At 42.5% G+C, this 23,235-nt stretch overlaps 1 protein-coding gene across 1 annotated transcript in view; it reads right to left on the minus strand.

Annotated features, from left to right (window-relative positions):
- Nucleotides 1–23,235, minus strand: part of LOC124143674 (hypoxia-inducible factor 1-alpha-like) — a 106,745-nt gene that overhangs the window by 78,355 nt on the left and 5,155 nt on the right. The window contains exon 2 of the mRNA XM_048387430.1: nt 19,876–20,033. Within this exon, the coding sequence (XP_048243387.1) occupies nt 19,876–20,033 (158 nt within the window). The remainder of the gene's footprint in view (nt 1–19,875; nt 20,034–23,235) is intronic.

The following is a 23,235-nucleotide window of genomic DNA, read 5'->3' on the forward strand; positions in this document are numbered from 1 at the left end:
TCTAAAGTTGGATGCTGATGTGGAATAGGTACCTAGTAGAGATGTTCGGATAGAACAGGTCCCTAGTATCTCTCTGTGGCGATTTTGAGGAGAATAGGTCCCATTAGTCCCCACTGCTTGTCTCCCTGTGGGGATACAGGGGCAGAGTTGTTTCAGGGTAGACAGGGGACCAGGTCGTTATCATGGCTACAAGTTACCCTCTGTCTAGTTCTGTCATCATTCCAGTAACCCTCTGTCTAGTTCTGTGTCATCATTCCAGTTACCCACTGTCTAGTTCTGTGTCATCATTCCAGTTACCCTCTGTCTAGTTCTGTGTCCTCACTCCAGTAACCCTCTGTCTAGTTCTGTGTCATCACTCCAGTTACCCTCTGTCTAGTTCTGTGTCCTCACTCCAGTTACCCTCTGTCTAGTTCTGTGTCATCACTCCAGTTACCCTCTGTCTAGTTCTGTGTCATCATTCCAGTAACCCTCTGACTAGTTCTGTGTCCTCACTCCAGTTACCCTCTGTCAAGTTCTGTGTCATCATTCCAGTCACCCTCTGTCTAGTTCTGTGTCATCATTCCAGTTACCCTCTGTCTAGTTCTGTGTCATCATTCCAGTTACCCTCTGTCTAGTTCTGTGTCATCATTCCAGTAACCCTCTGTCTAGTTCTGTGTCATCACTCCAGTTACCCTCTGTCTAGTTCTGTGTCATCATTCCAGTTACCCTCTGACTAGTTCTGTGTCATCATTCCAGTTACCCTCTGTCTAGTTCTGTGTCATCATTCCAGTCACCCTCTGTCTAGTTCTGTGTCCTCACTCCAGTCACCCTCTGTCTAGTTCTGTCATCACTCCAGTCACCCTCTGTCTAGTTCTGTGTCATCACTCCAGTTACCCTCTGTCTAGTTCTGTGTCCTTACTCCAGTCACCTGCTGTCTAGTTCTGTGTCATCATTCCAGTTACCCGCTGTCTAGTTCTGTGTCATCATTCCAGTTACCCGCTGTCTAGTTCTGTGTCATCATTCCAGTTACCCTCTGTCTAGTTCTGTGTCCTCACTCCAGTCACCCTCTGTCTAGTTCTGTCATCACTCCAGTCACCCTCTGTCTAGTTCTGTGTCATCATTCCAGTTACCCTCTGTCTAGTTCTGTGTCATCATTCCAGTTACCCTCTGTCTAGTTCTGTGTCATCATTCCAGTTACCCTCTGACTAGTTCTGTGTCATCATTCCAGTTACCCTCTGACTAGTTCTGTGTCATCATTCCAGTTACCCTCTGTCTAGTTCTGTGTCATCATTCCAGTTACCCTCTGTCTAGTTCTGTGTCCTCACTCCAGTCACCCTCTGTCTAGTTCTGTGTCATCACTCCAGTTACCCTCTGTCTAGTTCTGTGTCATCACTCCAGTCACCCTCTGTCTAGTTCTGTGTCCTCACTCCAGTCACCTGCTGTCTAGTTCTGTGTCATCATTCCAGTTACCCGCTGTCTAGTTCTGTGTCATCATTCCAGTTACCCGCTGTCTAGTTCTGTGTCATCATTCCAGTTACCCTCTGTCTAGTTCTGTGTCCTCACTCCAGTCACCCTCTGTCTAGTTCTGTGTCATCACTCCAGTAACCCTCTGTCTAGTTCTGTGTCATCATTCCAGTTACCCTCTGTCTAGTTCTGTGTCCTCACTCCAGTTACCCTCTGTCTAGTTCTGTGTCATCATTCCAGTTACCCTCTGTCTAGTTCTGTGTCCTCACTCCAGTCACCCTCTGTCTAGTTCTGTGTCATCACTCCAGTTACCCTCTGTCTAGTTCTGTGTCATCACTCCAGTCACCCTCTGTCTAGTTCTGTGTCCTCACTCCAGTCACCTGCTGTCTAGTTCTGTGTCATCATTCCAGTTACCCGCTGTCTAGTTCTGTGTCATCATTCCAGTTACCCGCTGTCTAGTTCTGTGTCATCATTCCAGTTACCCTCTGTCTAGTTCTGTGTCCTCACTCCAGTCACCCTCTGTCTAGTTCTGTGTCATCACTCCAGTAACCCTCTGTCTAGTTCTGTGTCATCATTCCAGTTACCCTCTGTCTAGTTCTGTGTCATCACTCCAGTCACCCTCTGTCTAGTTCTGTGTCCTCACTCCAGTCACCCTATGTCTAGTTCTGTGTCATCATTCCAGTCACCCTCTGTCTAGTTCTGTCATCACTCCAGTCACCCTCTGTCTAGTTCTGTGTCATCACTCCAGTTACCCTCTGTCTAGTTCTGTGTCATCATTCCAGTTACCCTCTGTCTAGTTCTGTGTCATCATTCCAGTTACCCTCTGTCTAGTTCTGCGTCATCATTCCAGTTACCCTCTGTCTAGTTCTGTGTCCTCACTCCAGTCACCCTCTGTCTAGTTCTGTGTCCTCACTCCAGTCACCCTCTGTCTAGTTCTGTCATCACTCCAGTCACCCTCTGTCTAGTTCTGTGTCATCACTCCAGTTACCCTCTGTCTAGTTCTGTGTCATCATTCCAGTTACCCTCTGTCTAGTTCTGTGTCCTCACTCCAGTCACCCTCTGTCTAGTTCTGTGTCATCATTCCAGTAACCCTCTGTCTAGTTCTGTGCCATCATTCCAGTAACCCTCTGTCTAGTTCTGTGCCATCATTCCAGATACCCTCTGTCTAGTTCTGTGTCCTCACTCCAGTTACCCTCTGTCTAGTTCTGTGTCATCATTCCAGTTACCCTCTGTCTAGTTCTGTGTCATCATTCCAGTTACCCTCTGTCAAGTTCTGTGTCCTCACTCCAGTCACCCTCTGTCTAGTTCTGTGCCATCATTCCAGTAACCCTCTGTCTAGTTCTGTGCCATCATTCCAGATACCCTCTGTCTAGTTCTGTGTCCTCACTCCAGTTACCCTCTGTCTAGTTCTGTGTCATCATTCCAGTCACCCTCTGTCTAGTTCTGTGTCATCATTCCAGTTACCCTCTGTCAAGTTCTGTGTCCTCACTCCAGTCACCCTCTGTCTAGTTCTGTGTCATCATTCCAGTTACCCTCTGTCTAGTTCTGTGTCATCATTCCAGTTACCCTCTGTCTAGTTCTGTGTCCTCACTCCAGTCACCCTCTGTCTAGTTCTGTGTCATCATTCCAGTTACCCTCTGTCTAGTTATGTGTCATCATTCCAGTTACCCTCTGTCTAGTTCTGTGTCATCATTCCAGTTACCCTCTGTCTAGTTCTGTGTCATCATTCCAGTCACCCTCTGTCTAGTTCTGTGTCATCACTCCAGTCACCCTCTGTCTAGTTCTGTGTCCTCACTCCAGTCACCCTCTGTCTAGTTCTGTGTCCTCACTCCAGTTACCCTCTGTCTAGTTCTGTGTCATCATTCCAGTCACCCTCTGTCTAGTTCTGTCATCACTCCAGTCACCCTCTGTCTAGTTCTGTGTCATCACTCCAGTTACCCTCTGTCTAGTTCTGTGTCATCATTCCAGTTACCCTCTGTCTAGTTCTGTGTCCTCACTCCAGTCACCCTCTGTCTAGTTCTGTGTCATCATTCCAGTAACCCTCTGTCTAGTTCTGTGTCATCATTCCAGTTACCCTCTGTCTAGTTCTGTGTCCTCACTCCAGTCACCCTCTGTCTAGTTCTGTCATCACTCCAGTCACCCTCTGTCTAGTTCTGTGTCATCATTCCAGTTACCCTCTGTCTAGTTCTGTGTCATCACTCCAGTCACCCTCTGTCTAGTTCTGTCATCACTCCAGTCACCCTCTGTCTAGTTCTGTGTCATCATTCCAGTTACCCTCTGTCTAGTTCTGTGTCATCATTCCAGTTACCCTCTGTCTAGTTCTGTGTCCTCACTCCAGTCACCCTCTGTCTAGTTCTGTGTCATCACTCCAGTTACCCTCTGTCTAGTTCTGTGTCATCACTCCAGTCACCCTCTGTCTAGTTCTGTGTCCTCACTCCAGTCACCTGCTGTCTAGTTCTGTGTCATCATTCCAGTTACCCGCTGTCTAGTTCTGTGTCATCATTCCAGTTACCCGCTGTCTAGTTCTGTGTCATCATTCCAGTTACCCTCTGTCTAGTTCTGTGTCCTCACTCCAGTCACCCTCTGTCTAGTTCTGTGTCATCACTCCAGTAACCCTCTGTCTAGTTCTGTGTCATCATTCCAGTTACCCTCTGTCTAGTTCTGTGTCCTCACTCCAGTTACCCTCTGTCTAGTTCTGTGTCATCATTCCAGTTACCCTCTGTCTAGTTCTGTGTCCTCACTCCAGTCACCCTCTGTCTAGTTCTGTGTCATCACTCCAGTTACCCTCTGTCTAGTTCTGTGTCATCACTCCAGTCACCCTCTGTCTAGTTCTGTGTCCTCACTCCAGTCACCTGCTGTCTAGTTCTGTGTCATCATTCCAGTTACCCGCTGTCTAGTTCTGTGTCATCATTCCAGTTACCCGCTGTCTAGTTCTGTGTCATCATTCCAGTTACCCTCTGTCTAGTTCTGTGTCCTCACTCCAGTCACCCTCTGTCTAGTTCTGTGTCATCACTCCAGTAACCCTCTGTCTAGTTCTGTGTCATCATTCCAGTTACCCTCTGTCTAGTTCTGTGTCATCACTCCAGTCACCCTCTGTCTAGTTCTGTGTCCTCACTCCAGTCACCCTATGTCTAGTTCTGTGTCATCATTCCAGTCACCCTCTGTCTAGTTCTGTCATCACTCCAGTCACCCTCTGTCTAGTTCTGTGTCATCACTCCAGTTACCCTCTGTCTAGTTCTGTGTCATCATTCCAGTTACCCTCTGTCTAGTTCTGTGTCATCATTCCAGTTACCCTCTGTCTAGTTCTGCGTCATCATTCCAGTTACCCTCTGTCTAGTTCTGTGTCCTCACTCCAGTCACCCTCTGTCTAGTTCTGTGTCCTCACTCCAGTCACCCTCTGTCTAGTTCTGTCATCACTCCAGTCACCCTCTGTCTAGTTCTGTGTCATCACTCCAGTTACCCTCTGTCTAGTTCTGTGTCATCATTCCAGTTACCCTCTGTCTAGTTCTGTGTCCTCACTCCAGTCACCCTCTGTCTAGTTCTGTGTCATCATTCCAGTAACCCTCTGTCTAGTTCTGTGCCATCATTCCAGTAACCCTCTGTCTAGTTCTGTGCCATCATTCCAGATACCCTCTGTCTAGTTCTGTGTCCTCACTCCAGTTACCCTCTGTCTAGTTCTGTGTCATCATTCCAGTTACCCTCTGTCTAGTTCTGTGTCATCATTCCAGTTACCCTCTGTCAAGTTCTGTGTCCTCACTCCAGTCACCCTCTGTCTAGTTCTGTGCCATCATTCCAGTAACCCTCTGTCTAGTTCTGTGCCATCATTCCAGATACCCTCTGTCTAGTTCTGTGTCCTCACTCCAGTTACCCTCTGTCTAGTTCTGTGTCATCATTCCAGTCACCCTCTGTCTAGTTCTGTGTCATCATTCCAGTTACCCTCTGTCAAGTTCTGTGTCCTCACTCCAGTCACCCTCTGTCTAGTTCTGTGTCATCATTCCAGTTACCCTCTGTCTAGTTCTGTGTCATCATTCCAGTTACCCTCTGTCTAGTTCTTTGTCCTCACTCCAGTCACCCTCTGTCTAGTTCTGTGTCATCATTCCAGTAACCCTCTGTCTAGTTCTGTGCCATCATTCCAGTTACCCTCTGTCTAGTTCTGTGTCCTCACTCCAGTTACCCTCTGTCTAGTTCTGTGTCATCATTCCAGTTACCCTCTGTCTAGTTATGTGTCATCATTCCAGTTACCCTCTGTCTAGTTCTGTGTCATCATTCCAGTTACCCTCTGTCTAGTTCTGTGTCATCATTCCAGTCACCCTCTGTCTAGTTCTGTGTCATCACTCCAGTCACCCTCTGTCTAGTTCTGTGTCCTCACTCCAGTCACCCTCTGTCTAGTTCTGTGTCCTCACTCCAGTTACCCTCTGTCTAGTTCTGTGTCATCATTCCAGTCACCCTCTGTCTAGTTCTGTCATCACTCCAGTCACCCTCTGTCTAGTTCTGTGTCATCACTCCAGTTACCCTCTGTCTAGTTCTGTGTCATCATTCCAGTTACCCTCTGTCTAGTTCTGTGTCCTCACTCCAGTCACCCTCTGTCTAGTTCTGTGTCATCATTCCAGTAACCCTCTGTCTAGTTCTGTGTCATCATTCCAGTTACCCTCTGTCTAGTTCTGTGTCCTCACTCCAGTCACCCTCTGTCTAGTTCTGTCATCACTCCAGTCACCCTCTGTCTAGTTCTGTGTCATCATTCCAGTTACCCTCTGTCTAGTTCTGTGTCATCACTCCAGTCACCCTCTGTCTAGTTCTGTCATCACTCCAGTCACCCTCTGTCTAGTTCTGTGTCATCATTCCAGTTACCCTCTGTCTAGTTCTGTGTCATCATTCCAGTTACCCTCTGTCTAGTTCTGTGTCATCATTCCAGTTACCCTCTGACTAGTTCTGTGTCATCATTCCAGTTACCCTCTGACTAGTTCTGTGTCATCATTCCAGTTACCCTCTGTCTAGTTCTGTGTCATCATTCCAGTTACCCTCTGTCTAGTTCTGTGTCCTCACTCCAGTCACCCTCTGTCTAGTTCTGTCATCACTCCAGTCACCCTCTGTCTAGTTCTGTGTCATCACTCCAGTCACCCTCTGTCTAGTTCTGTCATCACTCCAGTCACCCTCTGTCTAGTTCTGTGTCATCATTCCAGTTACCCTCTGTCTAGTTCTGTGTCATCATTCCAGTTACCCTCTGTCTAGTTCTGTGTCATCATTCCAGTTACCCTCTGACTAGTTCTGTGTCATCATTCCAGTTACCCTCTGACTAGTTCTGTGTCATCATTCCAGTTACCCTCTGTCTAGTTCTGTGTCATCATTCCAGTTACCCTCTGTCTAGTTCTGTGTCCTCACTCCAGTCACCCTCTGTCTAGTTCTGTCATCACTCCAGTCACCCTCTGTCTAGTTCTGTGTCCTCACTCCAGTCACCTGCTGTCTAGTTCTGTGTCATCATTCCAGTTACCCGCTGTCTAGTTCTGTGTCATCATTCCAGTTACCCGCTGTCTAGTTCTGTGTCATCATTCCAGTCACCCTCTGTCTAGTTCTGTGTCCTCACTCCAGTCACCCTCTGTCTAGTTCTGTGTCATCACTCCAGTCACCCTCTGTCTAGTTCTGTCATCACTCCAGTCACCCTCTGTCTAGTTCTGTGTCATCACTCCAGTTACCCTCTGTCTAGTTCTGTGTCATCATTCCAGTTACCCTCTGTCTAGTTCTGTGTCCTCACTCCAGTCACCCTCTGTCTAGTTCTGTCATCACTCCAGTCACCCTCTGTCTAGTTCTGTGTCATCACTCCAGATACCCTCTGTCTAGTTCTGTGTCCTCACTCCAGTTACCCTCTGTCTAGTTCTGTGTCATCATTCCAGTTACCCTCTGTCTAGTTCTGTGTCCTCACTCCAGTCACCCTCTGTCTAGTTCTGTGTCATCATTCCAGTAACCCTCTGTCTAGTTCTGTGCCATCATTCCAGTTACCCTCTGTCTAGTTCTGTGTCCTCACTCCAGTTACCCTCTGTCTAGTTCTGTGTCATCATTCCAGTTACCCTCTGTCTAGTAATGTGTCATCATTCCAGTTACCCTCTGTCTAGTTCTGTGTCATCACTCCAGTTACCCTCTGTCTAGTTCTGTGTCATCATTCCAGTAACCCTCTGTCTAGTTCTGTGTCATCATTCCAGTTACCCTCTGTCTAGTTCTGTGTCATCATTCCAGTTACCCTCTGTCTAGTTCTGTGTCATCATTCCAGTAACCCTCTGTCTAGTTCTGTGTCATCATTCCAGTTACCCTCTGTCTAGTTCTGTGTCATCATTCCAGTAACCCTCTGTCTAGTTCTGTGTCCTCACTCCAGTCACCTGCTGTCTAGTTCTGTGTCATCATTCCAGTTACCCGCTGTCTAGTTCTGTGTCATCATTCCAGTTACCCGCTGTCTAGTTCTGTGTCATCATTCCAGTCACCCTCTGTCTAGTTCTGTGTCCTCACTCCAGTCACCCTCTGTCTAGTTCTGTGTCATCACTCCAGTCACCCTCTGTCTAGTTCTGTCATCACTCCAGTCACCCTCTGTCTAGTTCTGTGTCATCACTCCAGTTACCCTCTGTCTAGTTCTGTGTCATCATTCCAGTTACCCTCTGTCTAGTTCTGTGTCCTCACTCCAGTCACCCTCTGTCTAGTTCTGTCATCACTCCAGTCACCCTCTGTCTAGTTCTGTGTCATCACTCCAGATACCCTCTGTCTAGTTCTGTGTCCTCACTCCAGTTACCCTCTGTCTAGTTCTGTGTCATCATTCCAGTTACCCTCTGTCTAGTTCTGTGTCCTCACTCCAGTCACCCTCTGTCTAGTTCTGTGTCATCATTCCAGTAACCCTCTGTCTAGTTCTGTGCCATCATTCCAGTTACCCTCTGTCTAGTTCTGTGTCCTCACTCCAGTTACCCTCTGTCTAGTTCTGTGTCATCATTCCAGTTACCCTCTGTCTAGTTATGTGTCATCATTCCAGTTACCCTCTGTCTAGTTCTGTGTCATCACTCCAGTTACCCTCTGTCTAGTTCTGTGTCATCATTCCAGTAACCCTCTGTCTAGTTCTGTGTCATCATTCCAGTTACCCTCTGTCTAGTTCTGTGTCATCATTCCAGTTACCCTCTGTCTAGTTCTGTGTCATCATTCCAGTAACCCTCTGTCTAGTTCTGTGTCATCATTCCAGTTACCCTCTGTCTAGTTCTGTGTCATCATTCCAGTAACCCTCTGTCTAGTTCTGTGTCATCATTCCAGTAACCCTCTGTCTAGTTCTGTGTCCTCACTCCAGTCACCCGCTGTCTAGTTCTGTGTCATCATTCCAGTTACCCTCTGTCTAGTTCTGTGTCATCATTCCAGTTACCCTCTGTCTAGTTCTGTGTCATCATTCCAGTAACCCTCTGTCTAGTTCTGTGTCATCACTCCAGTTACCCTCTGTCTAGTTCTGTGTCATCATTCCAGTTACCCTCTGTCTAGTTCTGTGTCATCATTCCAGTTACCCTCTGTCTAGTTCTGTGTCATCATTACAGTTACCCTCTGTCTAGTTCTGTGTCCTCACTCCAGTTACCCTCTGTCTAGTTCTGTGTCATCATTCCAGTAACCCTCTGTCTAGTTCTGTGTCATCATTCCAGTAACCCTCTGTCTAGTTCTGTGTCCTCACTCCAGTCACCCGCTGTCTAGTTCTGTGTCATCATTCCAGTTACCCTCTGTCTAGTTCTGTGTCATCATTCCAGTTACCCTCTGTCTAGTTCTGTGTCATCATTCCAGTAACCCTCTGTCTAGTTCTGTGTCATCACTCCAGTTACCCTCTGTCTAGTTCTGTGTCATCATTCCAGTTACCCTCTGTCTAGTTCTGTGTCATCATTCCAGTTACCCTCTGTCTAGTTCTGTGTCATCATTCCAGTTACCCTCTGTCTAGTTCTGTGTACTCACTCCAGTTACCCTCTGTCTAGTTCTGTGTCATCATTCCAGTTACCCTCTGTCTAGTTCTGTGTCATCATTCCAGTTACCCTCTGTCTAGTTCTGTGTACTCACTCCAGTTACCCTCTGTCTAGTTCTGTGTCATCATTCCAGTTACCCTCTGTCTAGTTCTGTGTCATCATTCCAGTTACCCTCTGTCTAGTTCTGTGTCCTCACTCCAGATACCCTCTGTCTAGTTCTGTGTCATCATTCCAGTTACCCTCTGTCTAGTTCTGTGTCATCATTCCAGTAACCCTCTGTCTAGTTCTGTGTCCTCACTCCAGTTACCCTCTGTCAAGTTCTGTGTCATCACTCCAGTTACCCTCTGTCTAGTTCTGTGTCATCATTCCAGTTACCCTCTGTCTAGTTCTGTGTCATCATTCCAGTTACCCTCTGTCTAGTTCTGTGTCATCATTCCAGTTACCCTCTGTCTAGTTCTGTGTCATCATTCCAGTAACCCTCTGTCTAGTTCTGTGTCATCATTCCAGTCACCCTCTGTCTAGTTCTGTGTCATCACTCCAGTTACCCTCTGTCTAGTTCTGTGTCATCATTCCAGTTACCCTCTGTCTAGTTCTGTGTCATCATTCCAGTTACCCTCTGTTTAGTTCTGTGTCATCACTCCAGTTACCCTCTGTCTAGTTCTGTGTCATCACTCCAGTTACCCTCTGTCTAGTTCTGTGTCCTCACTCCAGTCACCCTCTGTCTAGTTCTGTGTCATCATTCCAGTTACCTCTTGTCGAGTTGTACGTCATAATTCCAGTTACGCTCCATCAATACATCATAGCCTCTGCTTTCAAACACAGATTTGCCTGACGTGATAAATGGACACATGTATCCTCCCTCGTTCTTAAAATCCTACATATTTGCACAAAATCTAGTCCTGAAATGTTGGTTTCAATCTAACTTTCACCATGATCATGCTTCTTGGGTTTCATTAAAGCAAAGCCGTAAACATCTAAGACTTGCATCACCTTGGACTTCTCCTCCCACATACAGCTGATTCACCTGAGACTGGGTTCCCCACAGGGAGAAAATGTATCCTTCATATATTAGTGTCCCCTGACTTCACAATTTCAATTTCACAGGTGCTTCAATTCATCAAAACGTTTGGAACATGAAAACTGGGAGACCATCAACACTACCAAGTATTTATGACCAAAGTATGAGGCCAGTGGCGCCATCTGCTACAAGACAATGAGTAGTGTAGCCTCTGGCTTGAGTGACACTGTATATAAATAAAAAATATCTGTACCATCCAAGGCCATTTACAACAACAATCCCACACACGCCTGCTTCTAGCTGCAGAAAAATCAATAACACGACTCATCCTTTGCAACCTTATCATAAACATCAATCTCTTTGTACCTTGAACAAGCAGCATCATAGTGTCAAAGCACCACTGCTCCAGATGTATGTATGTCATGCTGCATATAGCTGGAATATTGCTGAGTACAGTGTCCAACAACAAACAAATAAAACATCCAAATTGGTACATGTCAAAGCTGTTTACCACTTTGGTGAAACACAAGGTGAAGACCACCAGGTGTCTTTGGGCAAAGGGCTTACACCAGAATAGGTTGCTGGGGATCTATCTAACCCGGAATCCCAAAGGGTTTACACCAGAATAGGTTGCTGGGGATCTATGTAACCCAGAATGCCAAAGGGTTTACACCAGAATAGGTTGCTGGGGATCTATCTAACCCGGAATCCCAAAGGGTTTATGCCAGAATAGGTTGCTGGGGACCTATCTAACCCGGAATCCCAAAGGGTTTACACCAGAATAGGTTGCTGGGGATCTATCTAACCCGGAATCCCAAAGGGTTTACACCAGAATAGGTTGCTGGGGATCTATCTAACCCAGAATGCCAAAGGGTTTACACCAGAATAGGTTGCTGGGGATCTATCTAACCCAGAATGCCAAAGGGTTTACACCAGAATAGGTTGCTGGGGATCTATCTAACCCGGAATCCCAAAGGGTTTACACCAGAATAGGTTGCTTGGGACCTATCTAACCCGGAATGCCAAAGGGTTTACACCAGAATAGGTTGCTGGGGATCTATCTAACCCGGAATCCCAAAGGGTTTACACCAGAATAGGTTGCTGGGGATCTATCTAACCTGGAATCCCTAAGGGTTTACACCAGAATAGGTTGCTGGGGATCTATCTAACCCGGAATCCCAAAGGGTTTACACCAGAATAGGTTGCTGGGGATCTATCTAACCTGGAATCCCAAAGGGTTTACACCAGAATAGGTTGCTGGGGATCTATCTAACCTGGAATCCCTAAGGGCTTACACCAGAATAGGTTGCTGGGGACCTATCTAACCTGGAATCCCAAAGGGTTTACACCAAAATAGGTTGCTGGGGATCTATCTAACCCGGAATCCCAAAGGGTTTACACCAGAATAGGTTGCTGGGGATCTATCTAACCTGGAATCCCTAAGGGCTTACACCAGAATAGGTTGCTGGGGACCTATCTAACCCGGAATCCCAAAGGGTTTACACCAGAATAGGTTGCTGGGGATCTATCTAACCTGGAATCCCAAAGGGTTTACACCAAAATAGGTTGCTGAGGACCTATCTAACCCGGAATGCCAAAGGGTTTACACCAAAATAGGTTGCTGAGGACCTATCTAACCCGGAATGCCAAAGGGTTTACACCAAAATAGGTTGCTGAGGACCTATCTTACCCGGAATCCCAAAGGGTTTACACCAGAATAGGTTGCTGGGGACCTATCTCACCCCGAATCCCAAAGGGGTTACACCAGAATAGGTTGCTGGGGACCTATCTAACCCCGAATCCCAAAGGGGTTCTGTCTTTCATCTGTGTTTCTCAAATTACATATACAAAAGACAAAGGTGGAAATTCAGATTTGAAATAAAATCTTCAAAGAACCACAACTTGGTGATAAGTGTAGTGTTAATATGTGAACAAATAATCAAGGAATATGAATCAATATGGAGCAAATATTGATGAAAAACAAATTAACTTGGTAGAGGTGATAATATGGAATGGTCTGACTTAAGAAGATGATCACATTTCGCTGCCATCTCCCACACAATCAGGGAAAAGTAAGAAGCAGTACACGAAGATCAACGAATAAATCGGCCATAATGGTACCACCTTTCACAATGTGTGATGTGATGAAGCGAAAGTCCACAAATATCTTTATCAGTTTTATTACAATTGAATATTGGAACTGCCGAACTCCAGCCTCGAAATGAATCACTGATACAGGAGATAATGTCTCAAGGAATACAGATCATTTGAAGATATGTGGGTGGCTAAATCATGTTTCAATATCTCACAATTTTCTAACAAGATTCTTCAGAATTTTTGTGCTCAAATTCCCAATTACTGGAATAAAACATGCTAAAGATAAATAACATTATGCTATACGACAAAAACAAGCCTTGCTGTTATGCTTCAAATTTGTCTGTCTGTGTAATGAGGCGAGTGTGCAAGGACAGCCAGCGTGGCACCAATAAGATTTGATAAGTGGGTCATCTTATGAGTCACAGAAGGCCATGAGGAAGAATTGTTTTTTCGTTGTTTAACGCCGCACTCAGCAATATTCCAGCTATATGACGGCGGTCTGCAAATAATTGTGTTTCGACCAGACAATCCAGTGATTAATATCATGAGCATCGATCCACACAAATGGGATCGATGACATGTATCAACCAAGTCAGCCAGCCTGACCACCGGATCCCCTTAGTCGCCTCTTACAAGAAGCATAGTCGCCTTTTACAGCAAGCATGGGTTGCTGAAGACCAATTCTAACCCGGATCTTCATGGGTTGAACCAGTAAGCACAAGGATGATAATCTGCATCAATGTCATCCAATACTGGGTTCATGGAAGATGTATACATGTGTACTGCATGTTGTCTGTCCCCTGCATCTTTCAAATATACCCTTTCATTTAAAATCTCACAAAACGAGCCAGAAAAGTTGCTATCTTTTTATTACACTTTCATGCCAAAATGCCAAGGGAGATAATTTCCATGGGATTGTTTTGCCACATGTAGTAGTGTCCCCTTGCATACATAAGGGTCAAGGTCCTTCCCAGCTCGTGACACCTTCGTTACACTCTCGGTAACATCGCTGCCACCAGTGTGGGCGCGGCCATTACTAATCTTGAAATTTGCCCTTTAACCCCTCTAACCCTAATATGTAGTAACGATTATACTTTTTTTATGTCTTTGGAAATGCAATCATATTTCATTTTGAAAAGGTTTACGACTGACCATGTTTTCCAGATGAATTTACTTTGTTGTTTTAAAAATCAGATTGGTTCGAGATTGCAGACTAAGAGATTGCAATGTCTTTAAAACTGCACATTTTATACTTAGAAAGGGGCGGTCGGGTAGCCTAGTGGTTAAAGCGTTCGCTCGTCACACCGAAGACCCGGGTTCGATTCCCCACATGGGTACAATGTGTGAAGTCCATTTCTGGTGACCCCCGCCGTGATATTGCTGGAATATTGCTAAAAGCAGCGTAAAACCATACTCACTCAATCACTATACTTAGAAACTGATAGCATTTGCCAATCTTTTAACCAATTTGCTACCAACAAGCTTGTTTACTAAACTAATTATTTCATGGGCTAACACCATCATACAGTTAAGTATTAATATTGTTTTACTTTAAAAAACCTCCTGCAAGACAACCTAAAACTAGCAGCAAGTAGGGTTATGAATATTAGCACATGTTCAACAGTATACAAATATTGGTATTAAAGACGTTGGATACAATAGTTCGTCCTCACCTCTGTTCACACATATTTTATTTTTTATTTCACTGGCCTAAAGCCCTTACTGAAATGCAGCTGGAAAAGAAATAATGAAACAAAAAAAATATGTTTTTTCATTATGTCCCCCACTAGTAATATAGTCCCCCTTATACAAAAAAAAATGTCATATATAAATTCCATGTCTACATCACAATCAGTGATTCAAGAGGCTAGCTGCAATTTAAACTTAACGGCAGAATGAATGAACGGCAGAATGAATGAATGAATGAATGAATGAATGAATGAATGAATGACATAGCTTTTCATATTATTTTTATTTTGACCGACCATAAAATAAAAAATGTGTGGCCTTAGCAACATTTGTGGCTTTATAGAAGTCATGATTAATATAAATATTGCATTCAAAATCATCCGGATTAATGGGAGTGAAGGTAGTTAATCATATGACAATAAGCGAAGGCAAGTCAACTTGACACAAGGTAACCATAGAAACAAGAAATTAGTTACACATAAAGTCCTCTACAAACATCTAAGGGCTTAAGCCTTTTGGCATTTTGTACTGTGTGAGCGAAGATGATGAAAAATAGAATTGGAATAACAAACAATATTAGGTACAAGGCTATCATGGAATCAGAAAACCCCAGTAACACCAGAAGCCCTTGAAAGAAAACAAAAGCATTTACATTCACATCCCTGGTCAATCCCATTAACTTTCTTATTAGCAGTAATTTGCTGTGAGTTGCATCCCTTAGGCATGTCAATACCTAGTATCGTGGGTTCAAATCCCTCTTCATTTGATTATGTTTCTAGGTTTGTCGGCACCATACTTGTGACTGTAGGATTCACAGAGTTTTAAACGTCTAAAACCTACTACTTTTTGGTTTTCTTCCAACATCACACTGTGATATACTGAAATATTGGAATCAGCATAATGTCGTAGGACCCGTGAAGACCCGGGGTAGAGTAGGTCTTCAGCAACCCATGCTTGCCGACCCGTGAAGACCCGGGGTAGAATAGGTCTTCAGCAACCCATGCTTGCTGACCCGTGAAGACCCGGGGTAGAATAGGTCTTCAGCAACCCATGCTTGCCGACCCGTGAAGACCCGGGGTAGAATAGGTCTTCAGCAACCCATGCTTGCCGTAAAAAGCGACAATGCTTGTCGTAAGCCGACTAACGGGATCAGGTGGTCAGGCTCGCTGACTTTATTGATCCATTTCATCGTATCCAATTGCATGGATCGATGCTCATGACATCAACCACTGGATTGTCTGGTCCAGACTCGATTATATACAGACTGCGGTCATATAGCTGGAATTTTGCTGACAAAGAAACAAACATAATGTCTTTTGGGACAGCCTCTGTCTGAATGAACATTTCATTCCAAAGGCAAATTACCCTGCAGCCATGACATGTATATGCCCTGAATCACACAGCTGCCATTACTTGTAAGACGCTAATCCCAATAATTAATCATCATTGTATTGTGCATTGACTGTCTGCCATCCCGAACAAGCAGTGCAACTATGACACTGATTAATTGCTGTTGTTCATATCAATTATTAATCCATGTCAGGTGACCTAAACTATATATACGCCTTGGTTCAGAGATGAAAATGTGCATGGCATATATTAGCATGGCTTATTGGAAAATTTTAAATTTCCTCCAAAATTAACTAAGCGACCATAAAGTCCCTCCAGGTTACCTTACCTTTCGGACATACCCTTCTCGACCACATCACAAAATGGCCTGTTGGCCCGTGCACAAAATACACCTATGTCACAAAGTGAACCTTAAAACCCAAACTAAGATAGTAAGTATGAAAATGTGAAGAGAAGGTCTTACCCTTAGCCAAGCTGGGCACCATCACAACCATCACTATGTGCTGCCCTGGCACATAGAATACCACAGTACCAATAGTAGAATACCACAGTACCAATAGTACAATACCACAGTACCAATAGCAGAATACCACAGTACCAATAGTACAATACCACAATTCCAATAGTACAATACCACAATACCACAGTGCCAATAGTAGAATACCACAGTGCCAATAGTAGAATACCACAGTGCCAATAGCAGAATACCACAGTGCCAATAGTAGAATACCACAGTGCCAATAGCAGAATACCATAGTACCATTAGTAGAATACCACAGTACCAATAGTAGAATACCACAGTGCCAATAGTAGAATACCTTAGTACCAATAGTTGAATACCACAGGACCAATAGTTAAATACCACAGTACCAATAGTACAATACCACAGTACTAATAGTAGAATACCACAGTGCCAATAGTACAATACCACAGTACCAATAGTAGAATACCACAGTGCCAATAGTAGAATACCACAGTACCAATAGTTGAATACCACAGGACCAATAGTTAAATACCACAGTACCAATAGTAGAATACCACAGTGCCAATAGTTAAATACCACAGTACTAATAGTAGAATACCACAGTGCCAATAGTACAATACCACAGTACCAATAGTAGAATACCACAGTGCCAACAGCAGAATACCACAGTGCCAATAGTAGAATACCACAGTACCAATAGTACAATACCACAGTACTAATAGTAGAATACCACAGTGCCAATAGCAGAATACCACAGTGCCAATAGTAGAATACCACAGTACCAATAGTACAATACCAGAGTACCAATAGTACAATACCACAGTACTAATAGTAGAATACCACAGTACCAATAGTAGAATACCACAGTGCCAATAGTAGAATACCACAGTACAAATAGCAGAGTTCCCATTTCCTGGTAATGAGCAGCTTTTTACTTGCAATATTAGGCCTGGACTGGTAATTCTTGTGAGCCTTGTGTGGACCGGCAAATAAAGTACATCATAAATCTTTGCTGTTGAACAAAACATCTGCAGTAATCAATGAAATATATATTTCAAACCAAGTCAGCTTGTCTTTGATCATGAGAGCTTGCCGTTGTCTATTTTCAGTGCAAGAAAATAAAATTTCGCTTTCCTTTGAGGTTAAACATCTATTTTTAGAGACTTCATCTCAAACCAAAATGGAGGTTGAAAATAATGTTGAAAGAATTGAAACTAGGTCAATTAAAGTATTTTTATTTCTTCTTCTTATTTGGGACCGACATACCATGGAGGGGACTATTACTTTTAAGAGTTGTCAGTCCACCGGGGCCTGCAGTATCAATAGCCAGCAGTATCAATAGCCAGCAGTATCAATAGCCTGCAGTGTCAATAGCCTGCAGTATCAATAGCCAGCAGAAACACTGCAATACTTTAACACAACAAACCAATAGAATGCCAAGGCACCACTTTTAGAACCCCACAGCACTAACATCAGATCCCCACAGTACAACACAACAAACCAATAGAATGCCAAGGCACCACTTTTAGAACCCCACAGCACTAACATCAGATCCCACAGTACAAATAGTAGAACACCACAGTACTAATAATAGAACACTACAGTACTAATCACTAGTACTAATAGTATAACAACTGTATGAAAGATGAAAACACCACAGTACCAACAATCAAACACCACAGTATTGCAGTACCGTATATAGCCATCTATAAGACGACCCCCCTGTACAAGCCTTTAAAATCGATGCTAATTTATATACCCCATCTATAAAGCGAATCGGAATGAAGCACGTCACCAGCGCATACACAATCCCTACATTTGCAATAAAAATGTGTTCGTCTTCCGCAGACAAAAATTACATCGTTTCCCTTCAGCGAATACAGGGAAGCAAACAGATCATAACAATTAAACTTGGCCAAGACAAAATTAAAAGTTGAGATAAAAAAAACACTAGACATAATGATTTACTGATTAAATTGTATTTCCTGTTCTGATAGGCATTGTCTTATATGGAGAGATTAAGATTACCGTCTGTATTTTCTCGTAAACAAATCGGAAGTAGCAATCAGCTGTACACAAATTTCTCAGAATCTACCGGTGATTCTGTTTAAAATTACCCACTAATATAACTTTAAAGAATTTTAATACAATGATTGGAAGAATTGTATCTGAAACCATTATTTTATCAGGAATAATTTATTCCAATATCATGTTAGTTTAGTTGCAGCCTTACTACATATACCGTATTTGACGTAATAAGCACCCCGCTCTAATAAGCGCCCACGACGATATTTGCTAATATGTTGGCTTGTGAACAATTCCAATTAGCACCCCTTCCGATTGATCAATGTACACAAGACTTATTCATTCGTGTATAATGTGCACTCGTGTGTTATATGCACCCTTAATTACGGGCAATTAAATCCTGGAAAATATATCTGTTGTGTATAATACGAACAGACTTTTCTTTTGTATCATTTCCGGCTGTCAGCATAAACCACAAAATTTACGATCTTTCAACCCTTTCACAAAAATTATATTCTAATAAGAGCCCCCTATTTCTAATTTTGTAAGCGCCCTGGGCGCTTATTACGTCGAATACGGTACTTGAAATAAATTAATAAGCATAGCACTCTGGTACAGCTGGTATTGCCAGATATTTTGTTGTATGGTACAATTTGACCAATCACAATCGATGCTCCCGCGCTCGCGATAGTAAAAACTTTATGTTGACCTATATCAGTCAAACTACAATAAATATGACTTTCAGCGAGTCAATGTATGGCATTTATAATTATATATATATATATATATATATATATATATATATATATATATATACACATTCTCTATCCACTAAAGTTAGTTTCAAGGCGTCAATAGCGGTAATATGACCGTGGTTGCTGTAAATAACGGTGGGTTGTGCGATCTTCCGATCACTTCAGATACAATTTCGCCGAAATGAATATACAATATCAAATGAAATATTGAACAAAATTAATAAAATAGATTACAAACATCAGTCCATACATACAAATAGCATACATGATGGCTAATATATGAAGAATTACTCATATTCAAGAGACATTAGATTGGTTCGATGCACAAGCATACTGTCATGTTGTGTTAACTGACACTTGTGAACGCATCATATGTGACATCTTAGATCCATGACTCGAGATGCACCATTTGTCTCATGCAGTATTAGCGTGTTAAGTTTGGAAATCATGTGCAGCATATTGTGATAAGAATAAAGACAGTCTGTGGCAATACTTGAATGATTGTTAGTTTTGTCATTAAGTGGTACACATTGGAAACATCTCTCCTCAATGTACATTCTTCCCTATATATTCTTATGGTTCGCGTTTCTTTTGGCAGTGAGTATATATATATATATATAGGTCCTGTAAGTTTGGTTTGTTGTTTAACGCCGCACTCAGCAATATTCCAGCTAACTGACGGCGGTCTGTAAAGAATCGAGTCTGGACCAGACATTCCAGTGATTGACATCATGAACATCGATCCACACAATTGGGATACGATGACATGCATCAACCAAGACAGCGAGCCTGACCACCCAATCCCATTAGTCGCCTCTTACAACCAGCATAATAGCCTTTTGCAGCGAGCGTGGGTTGCTGAAGACCTATTAAAGTAAATATCATATCTTACAGTACAATACACTACCCATTTTATTACTTCAAAGGACACTCATATTTCCTGTCAGGACCCTTGAAATTAATGTTTAGGGTCCTTTTTTCTGCTTGAAATCATTGACAGTTGTTTTGTCATCAGGAATAACAAGGACTTAACTATGTGCAAACAAGACTTACCTATGTGCATTCTAAGATATGCAACGGTGAGACGCAGAATATTGCACTTGTCAAGTTTTTTGTCGTACATCGCCACCAGGGGGACTTTACAGGCCAGTTGTTGGATGCAGGCTTGAAGTCTGTCGCGACGCATCTTTTCACATTTATTTCGGGACAACCTGTAGAATAACAACAATAACGGATAACACAGTGGGGAATAACAGATAACATAGTGGGGAATAACAGGTAACATAGTAGGAATAACAGATAACATAGTGGGGAATAACAGATAACATAGCGGGGAATAACAGGTAACATAGTAGGAATAACAGATAACATAGTGGGGAATAACAGATAACATAGTGGGGAATAACAGATAACATAGTGGGGAATAACAGATAACATAGCAGGGAATAACAGATAACAGCAGGGAATGGGATAACAACAACTGGCTGAAGATTGAGTGAGTGAGTGAGTGAGTGAGTGAGTGTAATCTGGTCGGATATTGGACAGGTGGACTTGTTGGTGTGTTTTGGACAGTGAAGTTAGCCTGGATTTTAAACTTGTAAATATTCCAGCAAACAGGCTTTAAACAAGATATATTGTTGACAGCTGCCACACTTTTATGACCCTACTGGTGTCATACATTTACCATGTGTCATGCCATTAACAAGATTATTTAGATATCTGAATGGCTGTTCTGCATACTGAAAGGAACCGTAGGTGATAATGCAGCTCTACAACACTATGTTACCATGGAAACAAATGTACATGATGTAAGTACTAAATTCATTTGATGATTTTAATTTAACCTTTAGGTCTGTTGAATTTCTAGCACACTTCATATTTTCATCACTAACAGGTAAGGAACAAAGCATGCATAATGTTTTTACATTGTCTTAAATTTACCTGAAAGATGTGACTAGTGAATACAATTCAGATGAGGAACCTGTTTAAACCATTACACTTGCATATCTGGATTCATGTAAAATATTTGCTATACCTGAAATAAAATGGGGTTTCAATTTGTTATGGAAGCCTTTTAGGGACATTTGGGTTTTTGGGGGGTATTTTCTTGAAATTTCAAGATTCTAAGTTGACATTTTAAGATACTAAGATGAAATTTCAAGATATTATGTTGTAATTTCAAGATACATACTAAGTTGAAATTACAAGATAATGATCTTGAAATTTCAAGATACTAAGTTGAAATTTCAAGATACATAATAAGTTGAAATTACAAGATAATGATCTTGAAAAATTGAAGACACATAGTTAAAAATTTCAACTTAGTATCTTGAAATTTCAAGAAAAAAAAATATTTAAAAAATGACCCTAAACCCATTTCAGGAAAACAGTATTCACAAACGCGTCAGACCCTTATCGTGGGAAGTAAACCTCCGGTGACACAGTTCTCAGACATCTATCACTTAGGTAAAATCCACGAGTACGGGATGGGGTTGAATAAAAAGGTCATATGTACGTAACTGGATAATCCATCAGTTTTATGCAAGACCTATTTGGGTACGGTACATGCATGTTGATATATGTATGTCTTATGCATGATTCAGATTTGAATATGTCATATGCATTCATTCCTTGTAACAGGTGAATCATTAGAAGCAATTTAATCACATCACATCTAGTTGTATGCAAAACTTCATGATGTGACATATTATCATTTCATATGCTATACGGGGGCACTGGTGGCCCAGTCGTCTAAGGCGCTGCGATTCGCTGTGCAGAGTTGCGTCCCTTGGGCACACCAGAAACCTATGATTGTGGGTTCGAATCCTGGTTCGCCCTGATTATGTTTCTAGGTTAGTCAGCACCATACCCTTGCTCGTGGGTTTCACCGAAGTGGTAAACGTCACAGACCTGCATCAATTCGGGCTTTCCTCCCACATTAAGCTGACACGTTGTGATATTACTGGAATACTGTTAAAAGCAGCATTAAACCCAACTCACTCACTCACTCACTCACTCACTCACTCACTCACTCACTCACTCACTCACTAATAAGCTATACCCTAATATTGTACAAAGTTATTAACACACATAAAAAAAATACTGGTAATCTAACTCAAACTCTAATCTTACTTTATATGACAATTATCATATGAATGTGTGTTATATGACATGCATAATTTATCAGGCATTAATATCAGTTTATAATCACATATCCTCAATAAATAAACATTACACAATGTATATATATGGCATAACTCAAAATCTGATGAAATATGAAAATACATTGATCATTATCATAATCTTGATAAAAAGATTAAAAATAATACTATTAAAAAAATCTAAGACCTTTACATCTGTTGTCGCTCATATTCAATAGCAATTGATATCCTTAGAAAATAGATCATTTGACATTTGTCAGAACTCCAAACTAAAGGCCCTTAGGAGGCAAATTGGTGTAAAAAGTGCATATTTTTGTCATTCTTATTTTTCAGTATTTTTTTACATTGCATTCTAAGCAAGATAACTAAACACTGAACATATCAAACCATTATTTCTTTATTTTGTTTCTCTATCAGTGAATGTCACCTCTACAAACACATGCCATCAGTTCTAACTGAGATTATATAATTTGGGAAAAACAATTAATTCCATTTTGCAAGTGCATGTACCGGTAAGATATATCACTTTCTTGATACTGACAACACTGACATAATATGGCGTTCATATTGAAAATCCGATTCAAACCTCTAGAATAATTTCAGATGCCATCATTGTTGGAACAAGCATGTGAAGTTTCAGCTACATTGACTGTGGGGCAGTGGGGTAGCCTAGCGGTTAAAGCGTTGGCTCGTCAGTCCAAAGACCCGGGTTCGATTCTTCATATGAGTACAATGTGTAAGCCCATTTTTCTTTGTCCCCCGCTGGGATATCGCTGGAATATTGCTAACAACAGGGTGTAACCATACTCACTCACTCACTCACTCACTCACTCACTGGTCAAGTGGTTTCAGAAGGAAAAGTGTTTATGATACAAAACTGATGATGACTGAAGACTGACAAACAGGACATTTTTAGTCAGGTGAGCTAAAAGCCACAGATCTGAAAAGGGTACAAGGTTCAGATGGATATAGGGGCGGTCGGGTAGCCGAGTGGTTAAAGCGTACGCTCGTCACGCCGAAGACCCGGGTTCGATTCCCGACATGGGTACAATTTGTGAAGCCCATTTCTGGTGTCCCCCGCCGTGATATTGATGGAATATTGCTAAAAGCGGAGTAAAACCATACTCACTCACTCTCTCACTCAGACGGATATGAGACAGTAAAATTCAAGGCTTTTTCAAGGCTTCCAACTGTCGTTTTCAAGGTTTTTTATTTTGGTAATTAGCCAACATACCATAATATTAGTCATACC

Source organism: Haliotis rufescens, unplaced genomic scaffold (assembly GCF_023055435.1).
Source record: "Haliotis rufescens isolate VD_foot unplaced genomic scaffold, xgHalRufe1.0.p SCAF_7, whole genome shotgun sequence".
NCBI lineage: Eukaryota > Metazoa > Mollusca > Gastropoda > Lepetellida > Haliotidae > Haliotis > Haliotis rufescens.